General features: G+C 36.5%; 4 protein-coding genes and 1 long non-coding RNA gene across 9 annotated transcripts in view; 3 read left to right on the top strand and 2 right to left on the bottom strand.

Moving 5' to 3' along the window:
* Positions 1-6,440: 6,440 nt before the first annotated feature.
* LOC106329371 lies at positions 6,441-8,514 on the top strand. Its single transcript, XM_013768013.1, has 2 exons — positions 6,441-7,745; positions 7,997-8,514. The coding sequence occupies exon 1, from the start codon at positions 6,761-6,763 to the stop codon at positions 7,661-7,663; it is 903 nt and encodes a 300-aa protein (XP_013623467.1). The 5' UTR covers positions 6,441-6,760; the 3' UTR covers positions 7,664-7,745; positions 7,997-8,514.
* A 554-nt stretch (positions 8,515-9,068) lies between these two features.
* Positions 9,069-10,166, bottom strand: LOC106332522 (NADH dehydrogenase [ubiquinone] 1 alpha subcomplex subunit 1-like). The gene is made up of 3 exons (XM_013770990.1): positions 10,011-10,166; positions 9,791-9,888; positions 9,069-9,280 (listed from the first exon to the last, which is right to left on the bottom strand). Exons 1-2 carry the CDS (start codon positions 10,116-10,118, stop codon positions 9,799-9,801), a joined length of 198 nt encoding a protein of 65 aa, XP_013626444.1. The 5' UTR covers positions 10,119-10,166; the 3' UTR covers positions 9,069-9,280; positions 9,791-9,798.
* Positions 10,167-11,275: 1,109 nt separating this feature from the next.
* Positions 11,276-14,137, bottom strand: LOC106336405 (putative zinc transporter At3g08650). Of its 4 annotated transcripts, none has more exons than XM_013775236.1 (6): positions 13,951-14,137; positions 13,053-13,577; positions 12,701-12,985; positions 12,486-12,614; positions 12,310-12,407; positions 11,276-12,228 (listed from the first exon to the last, which is right to left on the bottom strand). In XM_013775236.1, exons 2-6 carry the CDS (start codon positions 13,506-13,508, stop codon positions 11,412-11,414), a joined length of 1,785 nt encoding a protein of 594 aa, XP_013630690.1. In that variant the 5' UTR covers positions 13,509-13,577; positions 13,951-14,137; the 3' UTR covers positions 11,276-11,411. The 4 variants fall into 4 exon arrangements, with proteins under 4 accessions (XP_013630690.1, XP_013630691.1, XP_013630692.1 ...); XM_013775237.1 differs by having other exon boundaries at positions 13,053-13,606; positions 13,951-14,131; XM_013775238.1 differs by having other exon boundaries at positions 13,053-13,531; positions 13,951-14,131.
* Positions 14,138-14,544: 407 nt separating this feature from the next.
* LOC106331831 lies at positions 14,545-16,019 on the top strand. Of its 2 annotated transcripts, none has more exons than XR_001267965.1 (6): positions 14,545-14,836; positions 14,910-14,954; positions 15,043-15,113; positions 15,238-15,474; positions 15,546-15,706; positions 15,790-16,019. It is a non-coding gene; the product is annotated as an uncharacterized LOC106331831 (long non-coding RNA). The 2 variants fall into 2 exon arrangements; XR_001267964.1 differs by having other exon boundaries at positions 14,552-14,836; positions 15,043-15,136.
* A 2,105-nt stretch (positions 16,020-18,124) lies between these two features.
* The window catches only part of LOC106335139 (putative BTB/POZ domain-containing protein At3g08660), a 3,666-nt gene continuing 3,000 nt past the window's right edge, over positions 18,125-18,790 (top strand). The window contains exons 1-2 of the mRNA XM_013773576.1: positions 18,125-18,466; positions 18,575-18,641. Of these exons, the coding sequence (XP_013629030.1) occupies positions 18,363-18,466; positions 18,575-18,641 (171 nt within the window). The 5' untranslated portion in view covers positions 18,125-18,362. The remainder of the gene's footprint in view (positions 18,467-18,574; positions 18,642-18,790) is intronic.

The raw sequence follows: 18,790 nt of genomic DNA, 5'->3' as shown, positions 1-18,790 counted from the left end.
TCACCCTCTCTGATACCAATTGTAACAGCCCGATCCCCCGGCGTCCGACCGGGGTTATCGAAAGGGCGTTATGGACACGTGTCTACTCATTTAGACAACCCTACTGGTCCCGAGAGCCGACAGGCGCATAACCTTCTTTGAAATACCATCACACCCACATCCATATACTTCTACTTACAGTCCTGCGCACAGAGAAATGGCGATGCGCGGGAGATAGAGAGAGAGAAGAGAGAGAGGCGGCGCAAGAGAGAAGGGGAGAGAGCTCGACGGCTAGGGTTTCTGGTCTCCGGGAATTCTCTGCAGAGCTTCGCTTCAGTTTCAGAATGAGACAAAAGAAGGGGTTGCAACCTTTTTTATATGAAAAGGTGAAGGGAACCCTAGGTTTTTGTCAAGTGGGCCGTAGAGAAGCCCATTCTTTTATAAAAAATTTTGGGCCAGGAACCGGACCGTTACAAGTATGATGGTATTAGAGATGGAGAGAAGCAATGTCGGGCTTGCGTTCTTCCTATTAACTCGCGTGATTTCTACAACTGCGTGGAATGTGACTTTTTTCTCCACGAGGTATGTGCTGGTCTTCTTCGAAAATTGGATCATGCATTGCACGTTCACCCTCTTGTACTATACCCCTATCGATACTCTCCTAAAGAATATCAGAATATGATGGGTTGCTCAGTTTGTTCCAGAAAGTTTAGCGGTTTCACGTACATATGCCCCAATAAGAATTGCGGGCTTCGAGAAAGATTTCAGATCGATGTGCGTTGTACTTTAGTTCCAGATTATTTCACTCATGAGAGTCACGAGCATCCCCTGTTCATTTCCACATCCTACAAAGGTAAAAGCAAGATTTGCAAGGGTTGCAAGAAGACATGCATGCAGTCATACCTACAGTGTAGTGTATGCAATTTTGCTATATGTTATAAATGCGCTACCATTCCAAACGAAATAAGTTATAAATACGACAATCATCCTCTATCTCTTTGCTACGGAGAAGAAGTACGGGATGGTATGTATTATTGGTGTGAAGTATGTGAGAAAGAGGTAAATCCAAGAGATTGGTTCTACACATGCTACGAATGTTGTATCACTATCCATCGTCAATGCGTGTTTGGACCCTCCATCTATTTGATGCCTGGTTTCTTATTCAAGTATGTCTCAAACCAAGCGTACGCCTATCCCCCTGTGGAAGTTGTCCGCAACAGTAATAGCACACGACCGCTTTGTAAGAACTGTGGTCAACGCTGTCCAAGTTCTGTCTACTACAGAAGCCTATTACTAATAACATTTGCATGTTCATTGGAGTGTTTAAAGGCAATAGAGTATTATCTTAGGTAGTCCGGACCGCCACCTTCCTTGCCCTCACGTCCGCCTGGAGATATATGCTTATCTCGTCCAACGCCAACGGTGAAACGCCACTCCAAACAACTTGCTAAATAGCTAGTCATGCAGATCACGCGTGTGTGTAATTGGATTTATTTTTGGGCAAATCTCTAAAATAACACATTTTTAAGTTTATGTCACAAAAATAGTCTTTAAAAACTAAAATGACCAAAATAACATTTTATCTTTTGAAAAATTTAAATTTTTCTTATTTTTCAAAATTTGAAATCTTATTCCAACACCCCACTCCCCAACTCTAAACCCTAAACCCTAAATCCTAAACCCTAAACCCTAAATCCTAAACCCCACCCCTTAACTCTAAACCCTAAACCCTAAACCCCACCCCTAAACTCTAAACCCTAAACCCTAAACCCTAGACCCCACCCCTTAACCCTAAACCCTAAAAATCCTAAATCCTAAATCCCACCCCTTAACTCTAAACCCTAATATCTAAATTAATTTACCATTGGGGTATAAGTGTATATTTATCTCTTTTGATAAAACATTAATTGCTATTTTGGTCATTTTTATTTTTAGAGGCTATATTTGTGACAAAAACTTTTTTAGTGCTATCCTAGTCATTTTTATTATTTTTTTATTTTGTTTTGTTTTGTATTTATTTGGAATCGCCAACTATGAATGGCCATATCTGTTGTTTTCTTTTATACGATCTAGTTATGTTTGCTACAGAAACTATTTTTCATTTAATTATTTTCAGCATTATTTAAAATTTAACTATTATTATTATATAATTGAATAACATAAAAATGTTAGTTTCATAAATCTATCTAATCTATTAATTTAGAATCTTATTTTTTATCTACTTAAAAAGTTATCATTTAAGTTTTGGACGTATTCACATTTCATTAGAAATAAATATCCACAAATTTTATTGTAACAATTTATTATTGTTTTATTTATTTAACTATCCTATATTTGCTGAAGTTTGTTAAGATGCTAATATTTGATAATTGTAAAGCATACTATATATGCTTTTTGCAAAATTGTAAAGTTTAGAACTTCCAAAATATAAAGTTGCATTTGTAAATAGAACAATAACCATGGTCAGGCATATATAATTACATAATTTGTTAAATAATTATAAATTTTAATATGTAAATCAAAATGCTTAGCAAAATAAAGAACTGTGTAGTCTACTTATGATATATATTAAAATTTTTAAAAGGTGTATAGTTTGTTGAAATGAAATAAAAATTAATATTCTGATAATGAAAATATAAACAGTAAGTTATACATAAAATTAAAAAAATATATGGACCTGGCACGGGTTAAACTCTAGTAGTTTATTAAAACACATTTTTCCAGTTAATGAATTTTTTATATTTTTGATAGTGAAAATATAGACTTGCACTTTTACAATATTTTTTATTCTATTCTGAAAGTTTTGTTGATCGCCAAAGTACTTACGAAATCTTGTTTTTAAACGCAATTCTACCATTTACTATTTAAGTTACCAATCAATGCTTTTATTTGTGTTTTAATAATCTAGTGATCCGGTGTTTTTCTTTTGTTGTTTAGAAGAAAACTGTACTTCATATTCATCTTCCCACTGTGAAGCCTAATGTTACCAAAGCGTGGTCTCATGATTCATAAAAAATATCATCACCATTTGGCAATGCTTTTTTGTGGTCAAGCTATGGCCTCTGTTCTGTTTGTAGTATCCGGATTATAATTTGTTTCATTGTTTCTTAGAGCATGATTAACCAGAGCTCTTAATTTGGGTTCTTAATTTATGATTTGATATTTTTTTATTTTTTTTTACACTTTTCAGCTAATAACCGACTCTTATATCTCTTATTTAAGAGACGGTTCTTACATTTTCTTAGTTAAAAGGTAAGAAACGGTTTTTAGCCGAAGTTAAGAACTTCACCCAAAGAACCCGGGTTAATCATGGTCTTAGATCTTAGGTGTTGTTTTTTCTTCTCTCTTATTGTTGTTGCTTAATTTATTTGTTCTACTACTTGTATCTGTGTAAATTCTGTCAAAAATTCTGAAAATGGTATAAAATTTTAACATTTTTACCAGAAATAAATCTTCCCACTGTGAACGCTTATTCAAATAGTCAAATCCCCTATATATTAATCATGAGGCATTACAACATGTTTTTGTAGACATGTGTCATCACGAGAATGATTCTTAGAATTGTTAGAAAAATAAATTGGTCCATATAAACATATAATATGTTTTTCATTAAATTAACTATCAAATTAATTCGTAGTGTACAAAAAAATATTTTGTCTTTCTTTAAATAAAGACTACGAAATTACCTAATATGGTTAACAAATATATGAAAATTAATGATTACGAATAATATATATTTGATAACAATTTTTCTAACCTCTCTCTTTTTTGTTTAATTTTATATTATTAAAAGAAATTAAACAATCACATTAAGCATATAATAATAAAAATTAGATTTTTTCTTATATGTTTTATTTTAAACTTTTAAAAACAACTATAAATTACTAAAAATAGTAAAAGTCCCACATTAAAAATTTTGTGATCAGTGGCTTAACTTTTTTTTTGTTCAAGCAAGATACAAATAATCATATATCGTAGGGATGGGCGTTCGGATACACGTTCGGATTCGTATCGGGTATTTCAGTATAACGGTATAGAACCCGTTCGGGTATTTCTACATTTTGAGTCGAGTTCGGATATTTTATGTTCGGGTTCAGATATTTTGGGTCGGGTTCGGATATTTAAATTTTGAAGAAAAATAAATAAATTATTCATTGTTTAAGTTTTTTTGTATTTAAAATATATTTTAACTTAACTGGTTTTCTAATTTTTAAAAGATTAAACTATTAATAAGTTTGGAGATAAAACTTTGAAAATAGAAAGACACAAATTTAGTTGTTGTTTTGAAATTTTTGATGCAGCTTTTTTTAATGCAATAAACAAGAGTTTGATATGTTTTTGAAGTAAGTAGCAAATGATTTTGTCCATAATTATATGTATATTATCTAATTTTGAGCAATAAGCATCATTAATATAAATATTTTGAATAAAAAGAGAGAAGTAAACTAGAAATATAGGGTTAAGTATACTTATGTTTGGTTATCTTCGGATATCCATTTGGGTTCGAATATTACCCGTTTGGATTCAGATATTACCCGAACTGCTAAAATAAGTAATTTGTTTTGTTGTTCTACAACTAGATGATTTTTAGACTGAGTCGGTGAATATATACTAGACAGACATTTATATTTCGAGTCTGCACTTATATTCGATAACAGTTTCATATATATTATATTTAAACACCAACCTGTTAATATAGTTTGCCGGGAATTTTTTTTCAAAATTTTGATTCTTGGATATGTATCTGGAGTGAAACTAATTTTTACAGATGACCATTTTTTAAATTGACACTTATGTAATTCACCGAATTCATAGAAGAAGTTAAAAAAAAAAGCTTAACTCATATCAATGAACAAAGACGAGAACGAAATAACAATTTTATAGAGGTAGAAAATGAAAACACTTATGAAGAGTCAATAGTAAACAAATCGAGAGCAGAAAACCTAATCATCTTTCGTCATTATATACTCGATGTTGCATATTTGGTTTTGGTGATTTATGTCATCCGCAAAACTTAATTTCTTTTTGTGCATATGAAGTCTTAAAATTAATTAAAATGAGATGTAATATGTTAACTCTTCAACAACGATGATATATTTAAGAGACCAACATTTGTATTAGTCATTTTATAATCGATAAAAATTGTAATGTTGCAAAATGTTAAAACCATTTAATAAACACATTATTATAAAAACTCACTTCACGCATGCGCGCGGATTATCATCTAGTCCAACCTTAAAACACATACCAACTAGTAAAAACCAAACCGAAATTTGATTATATACGAGAAAATGTATTTTTTGAATAATATAACAGAAAATGTTGAAAAAAAAACTCTTAGCTTAATCTAACCCAATAACACTTACTAACTCCCTTGTGTGATAATATAAGTTCAGGAATGTCTATCAGCCATTAGCTTGTCTAGGTATATATGTTATTGAGCAAACTGGTCGAATGGTACGGATATGGGATCTGCAAAGAAAGTTTTGTTATAAAAATTTGAAGGGTTACCCAGGACCTCGTAGTCCAGTGGTACTACCTTATTGGGGAGGGGAGGTCGGCTGTTCGACTCGCGGGGAGGGGGAGGCGGAGGCGTGTCCAGGGCCCGTAACAAGGTACAGACAAAGGCTGGCGCCGGGACTAGGTGGGGGGACCGCAAGGTCAACACCTGGTTAATCAAAAAAAAAAAAAAAAAAATCCGAAGGGTCATCATACCTATACAAGTACAATATCAAGTGTGATGTACGATTGCAATGGTGAGCATTTGGCTTCTATCAGTGTCCGTAGGGATCTGATAGTCCACGACTTTGCACCTGGAGGCTCCACGTGGACTATAAAAGCTCTAAAGTTCGTTCAGTGGCTGGAGCAAGAGCTACTGAACTCAAATATCCAAATGGGAAGGTTGTTTGGTTAGTACATCCATGCATACTTTAGAGCTTTTGTTCACCTAATCAAACTAATTTCCTTTCTGGTATATGGTTCAAAACCAGATATTGAAAGTTCTCGATTTTTTTTTGTCACCAAACCCCGTCAAAACGATCACTTTCTTCCGATAAAAATGCCTTGATCATAAGGCTTGTATTGGGCTAGTAAATCATAACGCTTGTAATGGGCTAGTAAATGTTTATTATGGGCTGAATCTAACAGCTAAGGCCTCACCTCAATGGGTCCATATCTATGGTTTGAAAAGCCTGAATTTATTTCTCACCGTTAAGATATACAACTCGATTGGGCCAAGACAACGAATGGTTTAATTGTTCTGTTTGTGCCCACATGAGAATGAAAGTAGATTTATACAGTATATACAAAAAAGTACAGTATACAGATACAGATTACAATTTATAAATACGGAAAACGGACAACTGTTACGGCGACACAATATGATTGGTGCAAAAAGTAAAGTAAAATTAAAAAAGGTTATGAATGTGAGAAGGCATATTTTATGGGAATTATTTATTTTAAATGGTAAAAAGGAGAAAAATCAAGATGAACAGGCTGTCCAGTTCTTGTGAACAAATGTGACTGACGACAACACTCTTTGTCCTTTTGCCTCTCTCTCTCTCTCCTCCACCAGCAAACCATTACTCCTCTCTCTCCTCCGTGACTCCGTCCTCCATCGCTGCAACCCCTCATTCCTCGATTCAATTCTTCCCTTTTCGCTCAAAGCTCCAATCTTTACTTGAAACCCAACACAAAGTTCCAATCTTTACCATTCTTGAAGTCTTCACGGCTCTGACTCGCCCTGAGGAGGCGAAGAAGAAGAAGAAGAAGAAACCCAACAATGGGGTTTCTCCAAGTGCTTCTCTTTCTCCATCTCTTTCAGAAACTCTCTGCTCAGTCTCCCTCTCCTCCGACCAATGTGACTTCTTCTTCTCTCGACTCCATTCTTCAAGATTACTCCTTTAGAGCCTTTGTTAACCCCCGCACCGGCATTCTCTACGACGCCGCCTCTCCTTCCAATTTCACCGGGATCAAACTCGCCGCCATGAGACTCAGAAGCGGAAGCTTCAGAAAGTACGGAGTACATTCCCTCAAAGAGTTCTCGATTCCGACAGGAGTCACCGTGAAGCCGTACGTGACAAGGCTCGTTCTTGTCTATCAGAACCTAGCTAACTACTCTCAGTTCTATTATCCTCTTCCCGGTTACGACTACGTAGCTCCCGTGCTGGGCCTCCTCGCTTACGACGCTAAGAATCTCTCCGCCGTTAACTTACCCGAGCTGGAGTTAACGGCGTTAAACGGTTCCATTAGTATTAGTTTCGCCGATCTCGAGCGTATCCCGCAAGGTTCTGGCGCTAAGTGCGTTAGTTTTGATTCGCGAGGGAAAGCCACTTTCAAGGACTCGGTTCGGAACACGTGCGAGACTGTGAAGCAAGGGCATTTCTCTGTGGTGGTTAAGTCTGTGGCATCTGCTCCGTCTCCGAAGAGGGAGAAGAGGTCTGAGGATAGTGCCAAGACTTGGATCATTGTTGGATCAGTGGTGGGTGGGTTGATACTATTGGGGCTGTTGGTATGTCTTGTCATGAGGTGTCGGAGTTACAAGAAGGAGGAGAAGATTAGGGAGATGGAGAGAGCTGGAGAGACGGGGGAAGCTCTTAGGATGACTCAGGTCGGAGAGACGAGAGCACCGACAGCTACTTCTACTCGTACACAACCGATGCTCGAGACTGAATACGCAGCTTAGAGGAAAACTTTTGATTGTGGTTTTGTGTACATCTTCATTATTGTTAGAGTTCAGCTTTGATCCATCTGTTACTTGTCTTCTGGTAAAGTGTTTTTTTTTCTTCTGATTATTATTATTTTTTAGTTATGGTTAGCAAGTTGATACGGTACATTCATCTTGATTCTCTACGAGTGATTTAAGGAAAATAAGTGGTTATTGTTTGGCCTCTCAAATCACAACTTTGATGGAAGATATGGATTTGTTTCTGGAACACACTCGCATTGTTTGCTTTCTAACTACTTTTTCTGTAAAGCTGTTATCTCTTTTGTAATAATGTTTAACATCTTTTGACAGCTTAAGAAGATGATGCACATTCTCAACTTTGAGTTTATCATTCTTCAAAAGTTAGTAGTGGTGTCCTTGAGGTTCAAGTATTTTCTTGAGAATATGACTTGCAAGCAGGCCCCATATATACTACAGCAGCTAATTTATGTTACAACATTCATATTTTCATTCAGAATTGTCTCGCCTGGTTGTTCTTCATAAGACTCGTTATGGTTCTCATGCAGCAGCTACCTCTGAGAAACATAGTAGGCAAAAAGTTTTGAGTCAAACGTGGAATAGCCTGGCTTTGTGTCTTCTTGTGCTATGATGCATATTTTGATGTCAACAATGTTAATTTACTCTGACATCTGTAGATGTATCAGAAGATTCTTAATGTCAGGTTCTTTGTCTCATCATTGCCAGATCTTAGTACTGGATCTGGAAATGAAGATAATTGTCTATTGTATTAATTGTGTTCTAAGGACATCCAAAATGATTGCCCAAAAGGAAAACTATTGTTTTAGAATATTCGTCCTTTTTGTTCTCTGTCTGTAACTTTGGTTGAATAGAACAGAAAGCTAGAAGGAATCCACATTGAGAGGTCTCAACGGTAAAATTAAAACAATCTTCGTTTTCACTAAAGAATAAGAGATTCATTATTAGGATAATGGATGGTGTTTTAAGGAGAAACTGAAAGTGAATCTACCCAAGACTTTTTTGGTTGGTAAGAGCAACTTGATGGCATGAAACAAAAACTCCTCTGAACCATGTAATAAAAAATGGGCTGCGTTACAAGAATCAAGAATGGACCATTTTGGAGAAAAAAGTCAGAAGAGACCCACTTGAAAGGGACATAGCGAGAGGACTACCCCACGTGAACCTGCAAGCAGAGACAGAGGCTTTGACCTTTATTAACAGGCACAGCCATAAAACCATGTGATTCAGCATCGCAAGCTTCGCTGGACTCAACTATCTTCAAAGTCTCCCCTTTCCTATCTAATACACAATAGATCCTACCCGCAACAAAGCGAACACCTACAGAATGTTATATTCCTCTTTCTTTATCGATACTGTAAAGCTTTTGACGAGCCATTTTTCAAGACACACAGCAAGAGTGTAGTTTCAGTGTATCATACAACTTAAACAGCATGTATTGTCAAAAACAGAGAAATGTTATAACCAAATGCCATTACGGTCTGAATTCTGAAAGCAGGAAAAAGAAATCAAACGGGAATAACAGTATGAGACTCTTCAGCTTCTTCTTCTTCTGGAATACACTTTATTTGTGTGAACACAAGTATTCACCTTAAGCCCCTACACCACATCAACATAATACTCAAGAAGGACATCGCATACCAAAAGGAGAAAACAGAAAGCAGCAGAGAAAATCACTACACAAGAGATTATCCATAACAAAGAAATAAGAAGAGCTCCCAAAAAGATGAACTAACCAACCATAAACAGGATCGCAGTCACTCCTTCAAGCAACAAAAATAAAATAAAACATCCACAAGCTTCATCAGGAGGCTAATCTATGGACTACACAAAACTCATGATATCATTCATATCCCTTGAAAGAAGGACTTGTCCACATAGAATAATAGCAACCAAACCTGTACGATGAAGCTTCAAACTAACAAAGAACTAAACAGTAGCGCATTTGATTGTCCCTGATACAGTAGCTATACCCACAAAGTCTTATCTTTTTAATCTCTTAACGCATTTTTAAACTTTCAATGACACAGTAATAGCTTGTGAAACAACAAAACTAGTGCACAGAGAATATGGATCGAATAACCACTTAGAGAAAAGAGGAACACAGACCTGAGGGATCATGAGGGAGGAGCTGCAGCTTTCTCGACGACTTTCTTGTCGCGTCTCTCCATAGCGACATCCCATTCATCGTGGCCTATGTGCTTCGGCTGTTTCACTTTCAAGATTCAATTAATCAAAACATAAATGATGATTCAATTGCTCTAATTTGGGATCAAAATCGTAGAAAACCCTAAGAGAGAGAAGAAGAAAGGAGAGGGGAGGATCATACACGGCCATGATAAGCTTTGTGGATGTAGTACTGAGAGTTTCCCATGATGCAGAGCATCCCTCCGATGATTCCCAGAGGCAGAGCTGCTTCTAGCCACACCAACGACATCTTCTTCTTCTTCTTCTCCTTTGTGATTCTACTTCTCTCTATCAAAGATCCAAACTTCACCAGCTAATTAATCATCCAAGTTTTAGATCACTGATTCAATTAATGGGCTTTGGGCTGTTTGTTCAATAAAAACTCTTAAAGCCCAATACATCTAAGTCGCTTTTATTATTTTCAAAATGGGATTACATTATTTATAGGTAGGACTTTCGAAAACCGACTTAACTGAATATCGAACCTGAAACTTTTTCGGGTTATTTCGATAAGATATCCCTCCGTTCCTAAAATATCAATGTTTTAGAATTTTCATTTTTTTTAATAAAACATTTTACTCCTTCGGATTCCATAATATAAGATGTTTTGCATGAATGCACAAAAATTAAGAAACTTACTTTTTAGAAGGTAATGTCATTAATAATATAAAATGAAAATACGTTAACCAATCATAAATAATGTAGTAAAATGTTATTGGTTAACCAATTTTCAATAAAGTTAAAGCACTTTAAAAGTGTCAAAACATCTTTTATTTTGAAACATCAAAATTTTTCCAAAACATCTTGTATTATGGAACAGAGGGAGTAAAACTTAGCTATAAATGCATAGTTTTTTATAATTTTATATTTCATATATTTTTAAACCTGTAAGATTTTAAAAAATGCAATTAATGTTCTTGAACTTCACAATTTCTCATTATTAGTTGACAAAAATTACATTGAAAATATAAAATATGTATCTTTTTAAAACAAATTTTTTCTTTAGAATAAGAATCTTTTATGAACGGAGGGAATAGGTCGAAGCGAATTAACCAAAACCTGAACCGGATAATATGAACTAAAAAATATATGAATAATAAATAATTAGTACGATCTAGTAGTTTAGTAAATTGATATACTAGTTTAGTGAATTTGTATACACTATTTTATTTGAACCGCATTGCATATAGCCATGTTTGTTGTTTTATTTATCCAACATTACCAAGAAAATAAATTCAGTAAAAGGTCTTAAATTACGAATGATGAAAGAAGGAACACTCACTCTCGAGTATTTATAAATAATTGTCAAAAGTATCTGCTGTTATCCTTCTGATTTTGTTTTTGTTTTTCCAGTAGATTAGAGCTAAAACAAAGCCCCTATCTACTTAATCTCACACTCAAAACATATCCTAAAATCCTACAAAGTTTGTATAGACAGACACACGAGTTAAAGGGTCATGAAAGTACATGTAACTATCTTACAACATAGAATCAGAGAGTGCATATGCTCACAAAAGGAGCCTCTTTACTTTCAGGAACTCAATCATCTAACAGCCTCAGGTGCAGAATTGCAGTAAGGCGTGTGCAAACAGACCAGTCTAGTAAAAGTCAGACACACAACAGCACACGCAACTCCCAGCACCATCCCAACACTGCCTTTCCTTCTCTCTAACCTCACCGCTCTCTTAATCACCTGCCAGAAGCTAGGCAGCAATCCGCCGCACGCCACCATCATCACGTGGTCCAGTCCACTGTAATCTATCCCGGCAAGTATCGATCCTATGGCTGATACAGGTCCCACAAACCCAACCAAAGTTGCAGCCGCAAGAGCTGCGTGCCAGCTGTCTGTAGCTCCGAACACGCAGCTTGCAACCGCTGTCCCTCTTGGGAGCCCGTGTAAGGAAACAGGGAGCACCATGTGTCTGCCGAGACCGTAAGCGCTTGGAGCAGCGACCCCAAGAGCAAGCCCCTCGGCTAGCGCGTGGAAACCAACCGCTCCACACGCTAATAGTGACTGGAGTGTTATGGCACTGGTTGGAAAATTTGTTACTGGGGTGATTAAACTACCAGCTCGAGACTTCTTCCGAGAAGTAACATTCAGGATGGTTGAGCTTATGAAATGGCTCAGCACGGCACCAACAGCGAGTAGACTAACAAGAGGGATGAATCCCATTTTTGCAGAGAGCAGCAGTTGAAGCGGACGCCAGAGACCTAGGACAAACGCAATTCCTGAGGCTACTCCCATGAGAAGGGCGTGCTGGAGACGGAAGGTGAGTGCCGATGCAACCAGAAACACTCCCCCAAGCAATGGGCCTAGACCAAAGAGAAGTGAAACGAAGAAGCCAGAAGCATCCTCTGAGCTGCAGGTTGGAGAAAAATGAATCTTTAGTTAAATTTAAGAACACCATCAAACGCAAAAAGCTTGTATTCCATTGTATTACTTGTAATCATGCGTGAAGTTTTCGAAAAGAGTGCTGAGAGCTTCCATGGATGCTACTGATATTGTGGCTGAAGATGCCACTTGCGACGGAGACGCTTCCTGTTGTGGTTACGGAGAAGAGAAATTAAGACAAGTCATCTTCCTGAGATAATGAACATCAACAACATGCAAATTCACCTTGAATGCATCAGGAAGCACTTCAGCAATAACCATCCAAATCATACACCCAGCAGCAAACCCAGTGCAGAAAGGCAAAAACTTGCTAAATGCATCAGCACATAAAAAAGCTGGCACTGCAACGATAGGCTGGTAAAAGAATCAAATCAACAAGAATCAGTAATCAGTTATGCAGAAAAAGAAACAAGATCACAGACACATCAATGGATTATTACCTGAGGTAAGGATGTGATTATACTCCAGAGCATGGCGTTTTGTGGAGAGACACCTCTTGAAGCAAGCACCATGCTAACAGCCAACCCTTCTGGAATATTATGAACTGCTATGGCTAAAGTCACCAGAAGCCCTTGACTAAAACCTTTTGAGCCAGCAAAGGACACACCAACCCCTGATCCTTCTCCGAAAGAATGAAGTGTCATGATGCCTATGACGAGAACAACTTTGGCTGCATCTGCGCCTTTAATATCCAGCATGCTCACCTCACCATATTGTTCAAGAAACTGCCAAAGGTAAAGTAAGTTTTCAATATGTTGTTGGAGAGCCTTTAAGAATCAGTTTCAAGTTTACCTGCTTGCAGAGCCAAATGAACAAAGCACCGGCTAGAATCCCAGTAACAACCCAGTTACCAGAACCGTGCTCTTGTCCCTCCTTCACAAGATCAAAGCTAGCGGCCAACATCACACCAGCCGCCATGCCGTTGCATATCCCAGCCCATTGAGGATCAAGCTCAACAAAGAAGAAAGGCACCGCACCTAACCCAGTGGCAGCGGCCATCGCCAAAGTGAACAACGCAACTGTTGAGACGGAGACTTTGCTGTGACTGCCTCTCTTCTCACCCATTCCAACGTCATGTAAGGTTTTCTCTACACCACTTCCGTCAATAACGTTCCGTCCCATGTCTCCGTGAGGAGCAGTTCTTACTTTATGTGAGATCTCCCATTGAGGGTCTGCGCCAGTGTTCCCAATGAACACAGCGACGAATAAGAGTAGAAGTAGCATGAGTTTTGTGCAGCCTGAATGCATCGTTTTTGATGCTGCTCAAAAATCTAAAAGGAGACCAAATAAACTCTCGAGGCTTTGTAAGAATCAAAACTGCATCAAGAGGAGGAGGTCACTGCTTCCTGTTTCAACACATCACAAGAACAAATTTTCACTGAAAAGAAACTAAAACTCATCAATTGCCATAGACAGAAACGTACATTGATTATGTTCCCTATGTGCCTTTCGGGTGAAATCATTTAAACCAAATAGAAATAACACAAACCCATTAAAACAATTTGCAGATTAAAAAAAAGAATATCATCATCATCCAGAAACCTAGAACAACAAAGCAGCAAACTTTATCACCCATAATCGCTTATCAAGTTACAATTAGCGAACCCAGTTGCAGAATTTCGCACCATTCTACATGATTTAGACTATACAATCAATAGATTCTGCGACGAACCCAGATCGCAGAACTCACCAGCACAGGGTAAAAAATCGGAGCTTTGGAAAATGTTGGATCATGAGCGAAACTCTTGCCGATGAAGAAGGATTGAAAAGCTTTGGACTGCGTTTGATCCCTTCTCGCTTAGGAGACTTTTGGGATCAATCATTCAATCAACTAGTCTAAGAATTAGCCCACAGATTGTTGTAAAATAAAAATAAAAAGAATTATCCCACAGATTTATACGGTTTTTAACGAAAATGTTTAATTTCTGAAATTTGATCAAAAAAAAAATTAATTTCTGACTAAGATAATTGTAAGTAAGGCCCTCAAGTTTGTTAAACTCACAAAAGAGTCGGTAATTCTGTAAAAGGTTGAAACCGACGTCCAGAATGTTACGTTCAAAACTTGTGTGTTAGGAGGACACACTGGATATATATATTTTTTATTTATCAAACTGGATATATATTATATTTGTTCGGATATGAGAAGGTTGACAAAAAAAAAAAAGTTTGGATATGAGCTAATCGTGAGTTCACGTCTGCTTTATACATACATACTTCATTGGGCGCCTAAGAGCATCTTTAACGCAGTCTCTTAGCGGCGTTTTTAATGTAATTATGATTAAAAAAAAAAAGAAAATTAGCTATTTTCAGAAGAGACGTTTCTTAATCAAGTCTCAGAAGAGACGTCGCTTATCCTTCAATCTCCTCTCCTCTCTCGCCAATCCTTCGATCTCCTCTCCTTTCTCTCCAATCCACAGTCTCATCGGCATCTTCAAACAACCGGCGATGCGTCTCAGTTCCCGTTGATACGAGTCCATAGCCTTAGGTTTCTTCAATTCCCGTTCTCCGAGTGTTGTCGTAATCGGAGATCAGATCGACTTCCTGGTTGAAGGACGGCACTGTCTTATGCTGAGAAGGTTAGCTTGCTGCAACTTAAATTGTGTGCTAAAATCTTTGTGTGATATCTGATGAGTTTCACTATGCAATCAGAGTATCAGGGTAGATGAGAGGCACATACCCGGCTACATAGTGAAGGTACATTTGTTTAAAGAAGATTTTTTTTATAATTATTTTGTAAAAACGTTTTGTGTGTGTATATCCACTATCTTATTCTATGTTACAGGAAAACTTCCTTTGACTAGCAAAACGACCAGAAGCTGCAGCGATTGCCTTCAGGGCTGCCCAGAATTTGAGGTCTGATCTTCGTTCATATCAAGGTCTGGTTAACAAGTGACAAAAAACTGATATTCACTTCCATTGTTGTATTGTTTTGGTGGTATTAATCTTTAACAAGCTTGAAATGTTGAGGTCATTTCAGGCTTAGTACATTCTTATTTGGCATTTGGCAAAACCAAAGAAGCGTTGTATACCTTGGAGCAGCCATAGCTCTAGCTGACCTACATCTAATGGAAGGGAGGAATGGAGATGCTGTATCACTACTTGAACGATATCTAAAAGACTGGGCTGATGAATCTCTCCATGCCAAGCTAGCTCAAGTGTTTGCTGCAACGAATATGCTACAAGATTCTTTATCGCACTATCAAGCTGCATTAAGGTATATAATATATATAGGATTCTAAACCATTTTAGTGCGTAATTCTCTTTGTTAACATTGTAAAAATGCAGGATAAATCCACAGAATGAGGCAGCCACAGCTGATGGACCGAAACACATAGAAACCACCCTATCACTTTTTTGATTGTTTTAAAATAGCACATGATGGTTTCGCTATCGTTCTACTCACTGTTCTTGTTAAGGCTGCTACCTTCCCACTGACCAAAAAGCAGGTTCTTTTCACTTTTGTTTTACTAACGGCAAGATTCAATTGCTGTTGGTTTTATTGTTGAAATTGTAGTTTGTTTCTTTACAGGTCGAATCTGCATGGCTATGAAGTCTTTGCAGCCTCAAATTAAGGCTAATCAGGAACGGTATGTTGGTGTCAGGTTAACCCATTTTTCCTGATGTGATACTAAGTCTATAGTTTGTATCAATCAAGTTGTTAGGTTTGAGTAAATAGGTCTGAAGCTGCTTGTTTCATCATTATGGACAGATAAGTGTTGAGAATGTTTAAAAAAATTTTAAGAAACCTTAATTAAGAAACTTGCATTGGACATATAAATGTTGTCGTCTCTTATCGGAGTCTCTTAGCTCACAATTACTATTAAAAAAAATTAAGAGACCCTAAATGGGTCTCTAGGTTAATGATGCTCTAATCATGTCCAGACCACTTGATAAACGAGTAACTATACTCTTTTGTATTATTACTTTAACATCTCAATGTTACACTTTAACATCTTAATGAAGTATGTTACCGACAAGAACAGAAAAAGCTAGACATCAGCAACTTTGCCTGATGAAAATGTATAAATGAAAAGCATAAGAAACATACAACAAGAACGTACCAAGCAAATCACATTGATGCATTGTGTGATTGATATATTTTTTCACAAAAGTAGATCGTTTAAACTTTGTCCTTTGCTATTTGTTTGTTCTTCTTTAATTTGTGGGTTTTGGTCTGACAACGAGTTTCCTTGCTCAGTTCTTTATTTTTTTTTTGTAACACTTCCTTGCTCTGTTCTCAATCCATTTTTGTTTCAACAATAGTTGATAGTGATTTTGGACAAAATTCCACAAAACAATTATGGATTTGTTTCGAGGATATAATGGTTTATCATTCATGGTATTTTGTTTTTATAGTTTAGTTAGGCATGAAGATACAAAAATTATAAAATCATACATTGAAATCTCTTGAACTTTGTATTTATTTTGATTATTCTTCCCCAACAGTTAATGTATGCAAGAACTTTATTGGAAACGACGAAATTATGACAATTTCATTTTTTACACGGTTGTAGTCGACACACGACACAAGCATGAAGATGCTACAAACATGTTATGTAGATATTTTAGGCGTTCTTACTAATGTTGTGACTGAAAATCCTTTGTGCTAAATCAAACGCACAAGATTTTTAGACGCATCGACATCGTTCATATAATATGGAAAAAAAGAAAATAATTTGCATCCCAAAATGAAAGTTAATAAAATTTCAGTGAAGCTATAGTGATTGCGCCACCAACCAATCATGAGCAGACAACTGAATAAATGAGTAACTTCACTCTCTTGTATAATGGAGTAGTATTAGATTTTATACCCAAAAAAATAGTTGTGGTTTAGAAAGCTACGCATAATCAACTTTGGCTAATGGACATGCATATAAAATGAAAATCATGGGAAACTACAACAAGAACGTACCAGAAAAAAAAACACAGTGAGTGCATGCATTAAGTGATTGAGAGCTTATGTCTGTCCCAAAAGTAGATTCTTTACGCTCTGTCCTTTGCTATATGTTTGCTCTTCTTTGGTGGTTTTGGTCTGACAACGAATTGCTTTCTCAATTCTCATTCCAATTTGTAAACCTAAAATAGGTAATAAGTATTTTGCTTTAACAAGTTGGTTGTGTTTTTGGACAAAATTTTCACCAAATTAAAACAATGAATTTGAGGAGGTAATGTTTTATCATGTGTGGCTTTAATAAACATGATAAGAGACGGTTCTTAATTTTTTTTAGTTAAAAGTTAAGAAACAGTTTCTTATATTCTACTAAAAACTAGATCCTAAGAACTGCCATTGATCATGCTCTAGTACTTTGAACTTGGTGCAATATAGTAAAAAGAAGACGCAGTAAAGGGAATGTGTACGTCTCCAAGATAGACCAGAACAATAATGGAGTCTTTATGGAGTTCCGTGCCGCACTCTCTTTAGCTTTTCTCACGTACCATGTGAATCATACCAATATAGAATATGCATCATTGCAGGTTTCTTTCTTTAGACTGAGTACCATTTAGGTCGGTAGTAAAAAGACAAGAAAATAAAGAATTTTTTTTCTTCACCGAGAGGAAGGAGTTCGGACCAGGCCGGGACCAGGCGACTGTTGCTACCTGATGATATTGTGTAAATCATCCCTCTAAAAATTTGAAATATGGCACAATAGATTTAACTCCTTGCCCCTAAATCGTTAACCCAATGCACAGTTGGTGGAAAAAAATAAAGTTAAAACTTAATTTAGGTAACAATATATATTTGTTTCTGGGTCAGAACCGATTACGGAAACTTTCTAAATTACAAAGACCCGGCTTACTTATTTTTTCATTTCGATTAAATTAAAAGACCATAAAGGAAAGTATTTACATTTCAAAATCAAAGATGATCAGAACTATTTCCCTTTATGTCTTTTTCTAAATAAAGGCTTTCTCCTTCGCATCACTCGAGAATCTTTATTCTCTGATACTTTCTTTACTTATCAAGATTGCAACAGAGTCTGTGTCTACAAACAAAGCAAAAATCATAGAGATAAAGACTTGTCTCTAAAACCCCAAAGACAGTATTGTTTTGGTTGCAACGAGTCTCAACGCGATCTGGAGAACAAGTCAGTGTGGTTCAAGATGGCTGGTATTTCAAACAGACCTTTGTCTCAATCTTCTTCCTCAACAAGCTCTACTTCATGTAACAGTCGTTCCTCTGTTCCTCCTCCCACCTTCTCCACCTGGTTCGTCCCCTCTCTACATCCCAAGTCTTGTCGTCTCTCTTTAGCTCTACTCTATTCATTTTGCTCATATCAACGAACAGTTTGATTTTGATTATGTGAAACCTGCAGTATATTCTCTGATGTTGCCGGAGACATCACCGTTGTTGTTGATGGAGAGTCTTTTCTACTCCACAAGGTTAGTGAGTGCACTTAAGTTACAAAAAAAAAAAAAAAAGGTTAGTGAGTGCACACAAGCTTATTCAACAACATATTTTTCACATTAAAAATGTTTAAAATATATATATATATATATATATATATATATATATATATATATATATATAT

Source organism: Brassica oleracea, chromosome C3, assembly GCF_000695525.1.
Source record: "Brassica oleracea var. oleracea cultivar TO1000 chromosome C3, BOL, whole genome shotgun sequence".
Lineage (NCBI taxonomy): Eukaryota > Viridiplantae > Streptophyta > Magnoliopsida > Brassicales > Brassicaceae > Brassica > Brassica oleracea.
The sequence above is the reverse complement of the archived record's forward strand: the minus strand, read 5'-3'. Positions and strand labels throughout refer to the sequence as shown.

Excerpts from the sequence above, each read along its gene's own strand:
- LOC106329371 (XM_013768013.1), top strand. The coding sequence starts at position 6,761 with ATGGGGTTTCTCCAAGTGCTTCTCTTTCTCCATCTCTTTCAGAAACTC.
- LOC106332522 (XM_013770990.1), bottom strand. The coding sequence starts at position 10,118 with ATGTCGTTGGTGTGGCTAGAAGCAGCTCTGCCTCTGGGAATCATCGGA. Across the intron at positions 9,889-10,010 it reads ACAAAGCTTATCATGGCCGT|CCGAAGCACATAGGCCACGA; the intron begins GTATGATCCTCC and ends AAAGTGAAACAG.
- LOC106336405 (XM_013775236.1), bottom strand. The coding sequence starts at position 13,508 with ATGCATTCAGGCTGCACAAAACTCATGCTACTTCTACTCTTATTCGTC. Across the intron at positions 12,408-12,485 it reads TGCTTCCTGATGCATTCAAG|GAAGCGTCTCCGTCGCAAGT; the intron begins GTGAATTTGCAT and ends TAACCACAACAG. Across the intron at positions 12,229-12,309 it reads AACTTCACGCATGATTACAA|CTCAGAGGATGCTTCTGGCT; the intron begins GTAATACAATGG and ends TCCAACCTGCAG.